Source organism: Momordica charantia (genome assembly GCF_013281855.1).
Source record: "Momordica charantia cultivar OHB3-1 chromosome 4 unlocalized genomic scaffold, Mcharantia_2.0 BLBB01000004.1, whole genome shotgun sequence".
Taxonomy (NCBI): Eukaryota; Viridiplantae; Streptophyta; class Magnoliopsida; order Cucurbitales; family Cucurbitaceae; genus Momordica; species Momordica charantia.
The window spans coordinates 20,592,508-20,602,730 of NW_028275162.1; the positions used below are offsets into that span (position 1 = coordinate 20,592,508).

The 10,223-nt window shown below is 33.0% G+C and overlaps 1 protein-coding gene across 4 annotated transcripts; it reads right to left on the reverse strand.

Moving 5' to 3' along the window:
- Nucleotides 1-4,577: 4,577 nt before the first annotated feature.
- LOC111015615 (myosin-binding protein (Protein of unknown function, DUF593)) lies at nt 4,578-8,700 on the reverse strand. 4 transcript variants are annotated; one of them, XM_022290698.2, is made up of 4 exons: nt 7,161-8,700; nt 6,854-7,030; nt 5,346-6,766; nt 4,578-5,193 (listed from the first exon to the last, which is right to left on the reverse strand). In XM_022290698.2, the coding sequence occupies exons 1-3, from the start codon at nt 8,476-8,478 to the stop codon at nt 5,370-5,372; spliced, it is 2,892 nt and encodes a 963-aa protein (XP_022146390.1). In that variant the 5' UTR covers nt 8,479-8,700; the 3' UTR covers nt 4,578-5,193; nt 5,346-5,369. The 4 variants fall into 4 exon arrangements, with proteins under 4 accessions (XP_022146390.1, XP_022146389.1, XP_087978993.1 ...); XM_022290697.2 differs by having other exon boundaries at nt 4,578-5,234; XM_088122867.1 differs by having other exon boundaries at nt 4,578-6,766.
- Between the last annotated feature and the right edge of the window lie 1,523 nt (nt 8,701-10,223).

Sequence of the window (10,223 nt, forward strand, 5' to 3'; positions counted from 1 at the left end):
TATATTTTCAATATAAATGTCGTAGATTTAAATTGCCACCAAAAATAATTATAAAAAAAAATGATTGAAATTAGAGATAATATTTTTACACTATTTATTAAATCAATTTTAACTTTAAATTTTGAATCTCATTTTATTGAACCTTAATCTAAAATGAAGGGTGAAATTAATATATCTATTAAGTAAAATATAAAAGAAATTTCACCAATCAAATAATAATGCATTCAAAATTTATTAAACAAAACACAAAAATGCTTAGAGTGCATTGAGGGAGAAATGCAAGCAAATGACATATCAAGCGCTGGGAAGATCGCTGGACATGGGACCACAAACAGTTGGAAACGTAATTTGCAGACTCGTACTGGACGCACCATTGCTAGGGTTATATGAGAGGCACGTTGCAAGCTATAGGCTGCAGCCTGCAGGGGGAGACAAACTGGCAGGCGACGGTGCCACTTGCTCGGCATTAGGGATTTCTGTTCTGATCTGTCAGAACCTCGTACAACAAGACACAATCTTGTACCTCAAATCGTCGTCCTTCCTGATGAGTTGAAAAAAGCTATAAAAGGGAAGAACCCCATCACTACCTAGTAACTGAAACATCTTCACTACTTTAATAAGGTGTTTATCCTTATCTTTTATTCTGATTACTAACTTGATCATCAGAGTTTTTTAGGCGGGACGTCGACCTAGTTGCAAGCTCATTTTCCCCCGTCGATACCTTGTTCTAAAAGACACGTGGACCTCTCCAGAACTCGCCATCCACGGATTCAATTACGAAAATACCGGGAGGAGAGAATGTTAATGTGAAAGAAAAGGTTTTATCATGTCCGTAAAAGTTCTTATAATTAACCATCTCTATTTCTTAAAATTAATTAATCTAGAGTTTTAATTTCATATTTTATTTAAAATTCAAATTTAATTCGATGAAATGAAAAGTATAAATTATTATTTTTTTTAATTTAATAGTTACCTAGCATTGAAAGGTTGAACAAACTATAAGATAGTAACAAGTTTTTTGCCCCTCAATTATGCTCGCTTCAAAATTGAAGTAGAATGGATGGGTTGGAGTCCCAAATAAAAAAAAAATATATACATGTTAAAAAAATTTAACGTATTTTATTAAATGTGATTAGATCAAACTATGCTTATTTAAAGAATATAATACTGGAAAGGATTCTCTACTTGTTGGCTACTAAAAGGGAGAGCACTTATCAAATTGCTTCTTAAATAAACTTGTCGTCTAAAAATTTTCAATAATTTTAAATTTTAATTAGATGCCACCTAGTAATTAAATAATCATTAATTAATAGCATACTTTTGTACAAATCCTTCCTTCTCATTTACGTACCTAAATTTTATTTAAAATAGTTATTATTAACCAAACTTAAAAAAACAAAAACGATTACCAAATAAATCGTATAATAACTTCTATACTATATATATCTATATTTAAATGGGGTTGTGAGTGGAGAAACTTTATGGTTTTATTTTCTAATCTTTTCCATCTATTTATTGTCTTTGTTTCTTAGAATTAACTATATGTCAATTTATTGTTATAAAAAAAAACTATATATCAATTTATTATAAAATTCCTACTATAATATTTAAGCCAAATTAATTAGTGAGATATAATTTATGTGAAACTAATTAGTACAATAAAGTAGTTGAAGCGAACCTGAATATGATTTCTTCGACTTTTTTTAAAGTAAAATTTAATATAAAGCGAAAGGAAGCGTCAATACAAAGTTGATTAAAATTAATAGTTATTGTTTTCTTTGTTAAAGTTAAAATAAGGGGTTAGGGTAAGAATTTCAACTTGTGACAGAAATTTATAATACATTAGCGCCCAATTTAGTTATGCAATTGAGTTGTTGGCAATTAAGTTTAATGGTGAGAAATATAAAACATTACATAATTGGAATGCCTAAAATTTTGCAACTATTGAAAAAAATTATTTTTATTTATACAATTTTTTTTAAAGATAATTATTTTAAACATGAGTTATATAATGAGTTATTAATTAAATTAAGAAGGGATGAAACTTTAACTTTAAATAAAAATATGAATAGATCAAACTAGTCCAAATCGCTACGAACGCAAAAGAAAAACCGGGGAAAATCGTCCTAGTAAACACTAATTGGTGTAAAAAAACTCATAAAATTGTTCCAATCTTCCACTTCAAAATTAATTTTCTAAAAAAGAACTGTTTATGGGTTAAATTTATAATTTAGTATATAGGAAAATTTGATAAAATAATGTGTTTCATACATAAAATCCTATGATATTATGTATGAGTGAAAGTGAGTGTTATTATTATTTATAAAAGGAATAAATTGACTTTAGCTTAATTAATTTCGTAGTCATAAATATGCTTCTTGAACAACCCTTGGTTTATCTAATGGCACACTGTTTTCAAAGGGAATATACTTTAACGCAAAAATTATATTTTAATTAAACTTTTCAAAAAAAAAAAAAAAAAACTCAAAATAGGTGTGAATCTAGTTCTGACATATATCTCAACTCACCCGTACTAAAAAATTTAAAATAAGGACTTTTGGTTTTGGGCCATTTAATAAAAAAAATTATTTCTCAAAATATTTTATTATAATTAAAAGTTCTGTCTGCTAACCATTTATTACGAACACCACAAGTTATTTAGGAAAAACTTGAAGATTATGTATGTATATATGTTTAATTTATATATTTATGATAATTCAAACATTAGAAATTGTTTTAGTTTATGAAATTTCATATGAGAGGGAATAAAAAGGAAGTAATCAAATATGTAATACTTGAGATGGTGACTAGTAGCTTATTTTTAATGATATAATGCTTGCCCTATATCAAAATAGGTAAATAAATTTAAATATTATTTTGCTCTCCAACTTTACACTCCTTTTTTTTTATACTTATACTTTTAAAACATCTAGATTTGAACATTTTCAATTTAGTCTCTATATTTTCGAAATGTCTATTTTGATCCTCGTTCTTTTAAAAAGTGATCAATTTGGTCATTTCATTTTTATTTTTATCTTATTTCTTTTGATCGTAATTTTAGCATGACAATTTACTCATTAAATTTTTTGAAATGTAACTATAAATTTTTATTAGAGTTTTTATTGGGTATAAAATTCGTGTTAAAATTTTACAAATAAAGATTAAATTAGTCACTTTCTAAAAGTACGGAGATCCATTTTGAAAGTACAAAAGTTAAAAACGAATAAAAATTGAAAATAATCAACCAAAATGAACATTTATAAAGTCCAACAACTAAAATAAACCAAAGTAGTAAATGAACCGAAATAGTATTTAAATTATGTGGAAACAATTTATAATTTTGTAAAAAAATTTACCAGAAAATGAAAATTTAAAATAAGGAGTTATGCATTTGTTGTATGTTTAATAAACAAGTTTGATATTTTTTTCTCCCTTCTCTCGACTTATTATTTTTGTCCTTATTCCTTTTTATATTCGTAAATTTTCAAAATGTAAATAAATAAATAGAGGAAATTTTCAATTTAAAAGTTTCTTCTCATCTCCCTTGAATCAAATCCATCCAGTTGAATCTTAAACTAAAAAAAAAAAAATTGTGAAATCAATACATTATCAAGACTATTTATAAGATTGTCCACAAATAAACTAATAAGTTATACAAAAGTCAACAACAAAGAATTTAGAAATCAAACAAGAAAAATATCTAAACTCAGTTATGAAACCTCTCAAACCTAGCCACTAAATCAAAGTAAAAAAAAAAAAGACACAAAATCTCACAAGTAATCATTCAATTTCAAGATATAATTCAATGAAATCGAAAGTATATAGTTATAATTGAATAGGTAATCTGAATACATGGCTAAAAAAAGAGTTTTCCCCTGAGAAATAAAAGTTTTAACAATTTATTTCTACATTCACACACGTATCTATTATGCTTACAAATATCAAAGACGTATCTAATTTATTTAACTATATAATATGTTCTATACATGTCTATTGTACTTAACACGTGTCTAATACCTAAATTATTAACATATAAATTGTATCATTCAAAGAATTTATGATAAATAGTAGAATTAGTGATGAACAAGAAACGAAAGAAACCATTAAAAAAAAAAATTATTTCATAAATGTGGTTAACAATTAAAAAATTAATTATTCTAAAGTTCCAATAAAAACCAAATTCATTAGTATTTTAGTTTTGAAGCTTGCTTCCATAATGATATCTGGCCACTCTGTGTCCCCACCCATCAACCACTTTGTTTTATTTAAAAAATAACCCCTTTATTCTATTTTATTAATTTTTGGTTGGCCTGTGCCTATTTGGGACTTGTTTTGTACTTGAAGCAAAATACATTGTTAAAAGCAAACTTTGGTTTATATTCCACTCTATAAAGTTTCTACAACTATATATTATATTCAAGACTTTTCTATTGATCGATGAATGTAAACATAAACGACTCCGACTTTGATTGGTTTTGTGGAAGAACTTATCCATCAGCCTATTCACTTTCCGATGGGCGAGTGGGATTTGTGAACGAAGATATAGAAGGAAAAGAAAGTAAACTAAAAAACAGGTGTAGACAAAGCACTCAACTTTTATATACTTTACAAATGGAAAGATGTAGTGTACAAGGAACTCATTTTTTTGGCCTTCAAATAGTAAAGGAAGGAAAGAAGAAAAAAAGCAAACCCCATTTGATGAAATGATGCAAATGATGGAGAAAGGGAAAAAAGATGGGTTATTTACCCATTTTCTCCCCCCTTTCCCATAAAAGAAGGAAAAAATGAAAGAAAAAGGATTGTCCTTGAATCTAAACTGCCTAAACAAAAACTAAAGCTATATGTACCTGGCACTGGAATCTTTGCCTCTGATCTCTCCAGCTTTGCAAGCCAGGTTCTTTGCCTCACAAAAAAACATAAAAACAAATGACAGACTGGCTACACCTCACTGCCCTACACACAATTTCAACTTCATTCACCTTTCCCTCATAAGGTGATGATCATGAACACAACCCACAAAAAATTTGGGCCAAATTTGACTCATAAGACAGCAGAAGAGGGGTGGAATTGGTAGACTTCCGTTTTGTTTAGTCCACCATTTTGTTATATCAGGAGGCTCCACCATATGGAGGCTTTCTGATCTTGTTGACGATGATGACGGGTTTCGGGTTTCGGTATCGTTGGTTGTTGCATCTGTTAAAACTCCAAAGGACCACATTATGTTTTACCAAGGACTGGACACAAGTGAACCAAGTTCATTCAGTTTGTTTTTTGGACAGAGATTACGACGCATCTTTGGAGTTTAAAACGAAATAAGCCAAGGAGGCATAAGGCTTTTTAATTACCTGTTTCTGCTGTTGTTTGGATTTTCATTGTAGGACAGAGTCCCCCATGTTCTTCAACTGCAGATCGACGCTCCTTAGATCGCGGAGATGCTGTAAGATCTCTTGGAGAAGGTCTAGACCTTTGTCTCCTTTTCTTAGGGAGCCAATGCAGTGCTTTAGAAACTCCCTATCTGCTTCCAGTGCTTGTAATCTCTCGTAGACATGATCGACCTCTTCCTCAACTGCAACCCTTCTGAATTCCGTGTCAAATTTGTTGTCTAGGGACTTCTGCATTGAAACCGAGTCGAACCCTTGTTCGTCTCCATTTGTCATGCCATCTTCGACATCTGCATCGACAACGTCGTCGAAAAGAGGAAGAAGTCTTTTGGCCTTTGTGCTCATTGCTCTCCTCTCTGGATAATGTTTTCCATTCATTTCCTTGGCGTGATGACCGTTTCCGAACCCATTCGTCTCTGTGGCATAATCCGAATCCTTATGGTAGCCATTCCCATTCTGTTCACAATAATGTTCAATGTCTTCAAATTGTTGTTCTTCATCACTCAAGGTGAAGAGCTTCTCTTCCAACATCTTCAGCTCCTCTAAAATGGACAGCCTTTCTTCCTCAAAGTTTGTTAATGTTTCCTCCAAATAAAGGACTGCCTCAGCCGGGGTGTTTTGACTATTCGCTTCTTGGTTCGGAAAGAAATCTTCGTCCTTCTTTGCCTCGGTGTTCAAATCGATAGACAGTCCATCACTATCATCGGCATTGCTACACGAAATCGAGGAGTTCCTACTTTGAACACTCCCATCTTTCCTGTTCCTAAACGATGCTATTCTCTCTTTGGCTTCGTAATCTTGAAGCCTTTTTCGGTAAATTTCGATCTCTTTCTCGAGCTCTTGCTTTTCTTTTTCCCTTTTCACCACAAGCTCGTTCAAAAGCTGCAAAGCTTCCTGGTCATACTCAGATTGCTCTTCCATCATTCTTTGGTACTGCAAAGCCTCCATTTGCATACTTGCTTTCTCCTCTTGAAGCCTATTTATCATTGCCATTGTCTGGTTGGCTGCTATGGCTGAAGCACTTCTCTCTTCTTCTAGCTCTGCATATAAAGCATTCAAAGCCTTTCTTTCCGTTTGCAACGCCGACTTCAATTTCTCAATTGTCAATGCTCCGTCTCCACCTTCAGTCTCGCTTATGATGCTCCCATCCAATGACTCTTCGGTTCCAGATTCTTTTCTGTCTAGCAATAGCAGCTTCTTGTGTAGCTGGTGGAAACTGTCCATTGAAGTGGGTGTATCAGGAACTTTATCTTCTTCCTCATTCTCATTTAGCACAGAACTTGACGGTTTATGATCGTTTGAAGGTTGAGAATTCTCTTCCACAGACAAGATCTTGAACTCTACATCTTCCTTGGCTTCCTTGGCTTCCTCAGCTTCCTTAGAATCTAAATGTGGAATGCAGCAAAATGTAAATGATCATATTTAGCTCAAATCTTCAGATGGATATGGGAAAAGAAAGCAAAGAAAGCTACCTTGAACACTGTCAACTTCCAATGATGAACTTGGGGAAGGTTCTTCTTGTACATGGGGTAGCGAAGGAAGGTCATTTTGAGTTTGAATCTCATCGATCGGTTCGTGGTCGGGAATCTCCGTCCCAATTGAAATCTCTACTTCTACTTCAGGTTCATCATTCCACATGTGTAAATCTACTTATTTATTGAAAAAGAAACAAGAACATAAACAAGCACAACAAAGTACTCAGTTTTTTTCTTTCTCACATTTGATCTTCCAAAAAACAGAACATTATACTACAATTTGGTGTCTAGTCTAGAATAGTACCTTGATGAAGATCTGAATCTGGCTCTCTTGTTGCCATTTCTACTTCTTCAAGGTCTTCTTTTTGAACACCGTCAATAGCTGGAGCTTGAGTTTCTTCATCAATGGCAGCTTTAGCTTCTTCTTGTTCTTCTTGTTCTTCTACTTCTTCTTCCATTGATGGATCTTCATCTGAGGTCACACCAGAGGGCCTTCTGCTGCTCTCCTCCACATCCATGGCTTCCACCTCAGCAACTTTCTCTTCCCTCTCATGGAGTGAAACAGAGAGAAACTCTGCTAATCTCTCTCCTGAAACAACTTCCCAATCCTCTGTTACACTTCGACTCAGCTGATTCTCAAAGTGGGAGCCAAAATCCAAAACAACATCTTCATTCCCACAATCCTCTTCTTCTTGCTCTTCATCTTCTTTCATTTCATTTTGACCCTCGTCGTCGTTGTCGGCCGAAAAATCGATCAAATCGACCGGAATCAGCCGCCGGTCGTCGCCCCGGTCAATGTAGAACTCAAGATGATGAGGGGCTGTTTCAGCTGATTCCTCCTCTTTCTCGTATCCAACTTGAACTGCTTTCTGATCACAAGAGCCCAGATCTTCAGTTAATTCAAGAAAATCCCCTTCTTTTTCAGCAGCCATTTCAACTTTATCATCATCATCCTCCTCCTCATGAACAACCCCCTCTTTGCATCCACAGCCACAAACAGAGCACGTGGAGTTCTTCTCTGCTTCTTCCCCGCCGGAAACAATGGAGATTTCCCGGTTTCCGATGACATCTTCCGGCGATTGAGCATCAATTTCCTCATCAGAAACCAAATTCCCCTTCTGGGCATAATCCAAATCCCCCCAATTCGGCTTAATCAGAATACAAGGCGAGAACAACCGATTCTTCAAGCTCTCCCCACAGCAAGAACAGAGCCTGGAATTCCCCTTCTCATCGCCGAAAAAGGGAAAACTCTTGGGAATCTGATAGAACTCCTCGGACTTGGAATCAGAGGACGAGCAATCCTCGCACAAATCTTGAAACTCAGTGAGTTTCCGGTGATTGGAACAGTAACCCAGATTAGAAATCTCCATGGCATGAGCTTCACAGAGAAGATCCCTGTACGATCTCCCCCTCCGGGGCTCGAAAACATGGTCCACCCTCGAACACCATAGACACGGCCGCTTCAGCCCGAACAACTCTGCAAATTTGACAATCAGGTAAGAGAAAAGGCCGTGAAGAAGAAGAAGAAGGATCAAAACCCATTCGAGGAAGGCGTAGACTAAAATAAGCGTGATCTTGTTGGAGTTTCTGTGCAAGATGGTGGCGAATTTGTTGGGCGCCATGGGTGGTGGAGTTTTGCGTTTGTTTTGAGTATGTACAGAGGAGGCAACAAAAGGAGATTAAAAATTTGATCTTTCTTGCAGAGATGAAGAGAGAGAGAGACAAGAAGAAGAAGATGGAAGAAGAAGGAGAAGAGTGGAAGGGAAGGAGGGGTAATGGGGAAGTTGTTTTATTTAGACTAAACAAAAAGCTTGAATGACAGCCAGAGAAGACTTCAGATCACACTGTTGGGAATTTTTCAGCTCTGATCATAAGCTGAAAAAAAACATAAAAAAAAAAATTCAGAAAATGGATTGCCAATCCAATAAGAAGCATTTTAAAAAAGATATTGTTTATTTATTGCATTTAATGTATTTATTACCTATCAAAATTATCTCAAGTTTTGATTTATAAGGAGAAAAAAAGAAAAGAAAAAAAAACCATATAGTATTCTACTTTAGTTCCTTTCATATAAAAATAATTATTTCAGCTAATGCCACAATTCTCTACAGTGATAATTTTCAAGCATCTGGACTATTATTTGTTTTGATTTTAACAGGAATAAAATCACTTTTCTCCGGGTTAAAACAACCCTCGTTCCATTAATTATATCTGATAAATTAGAAAATTGATTTAGAAAAGCTTGAAATCATTTTGAATTGTTTTTTAAGGTATTATTTCGAGGGTGATTTTCGATTTTTTTTTTCAAAATCACTTATTCTACCATCATTCCCAAACACACTAATATTAATATGGGGATGTCAATGACGTCTTAACCATTGAATTAGGCTCTAATTGACAGTTAAAAAATGTAATTAAGTAGACATGCCTTCATCATGTTTATTAATAAAAGACATATTACTACCGATTTGATTATAGGTTAAAAATTCGAATTTTCAACCCCTATTTGTAATATTATATTCGTCTAACAACGGTAAAGAACACAGACTTCTTTCTTTGAGATTTAAGGTAAAATTCTCCCGCCCTATACTCTCACACCCGAAATTTTTTTTAATGTATATTCTAAAAAAGAATAATTATAATATACACACTATACATCAGGTTGCTAAATGATTAAAGAAAATAACTAAAATACTTTTTGAATACAGAGTTGAAAGGCTAAATTATAATATTTGAGATAAAATACAAATGGTATCCGTAAATCTCTCTTCTTCTCCCAAAAGAAGAATAAATCTAAATACTACCAAATAAATTTATTCAAAGATAAAAAAAAAAACTCCAATAAATAAACGAGGAGCCAAATATTTTCCCGAAAAAAAATAGAAAGAAAATTCTTCAAAGATACCTTTGTATTAAAAATTATATTAAGTATTAATTTCCACATTATTATTATTTTCTCTAAAAGTAAATGTGTATGAGGTTAATGATAACGGCTCCACAGCCCTTTTTTATTTCTTATTTTTAAAAAATATTTATATTAGAAAAAAACTGACTTTAGAAAACAATGGAGGGCCCACTAGCCATACCCATGAGTTGGTGGGCCATTGTCAAGCTAATCTGTGGGCCCCACCAAGGATGCCGGACGCTCACTTCATCATGCCGATTTGGTTTTTTTTTTCTTTTTCAAAATTTTAAATAAAAATAAATAATTTCTCTTTCTTATATTTTTATATGGTACGAAACTATTCTCTTTTAGGATTTCTTTTTAATTATAAAGACCTTTAACAATATCATTATTGATTAATAGAATCTTACGGTGTAAAATTATGATTGACAAATTTTTGTAGATTTGCCTTAAAAAATCGAC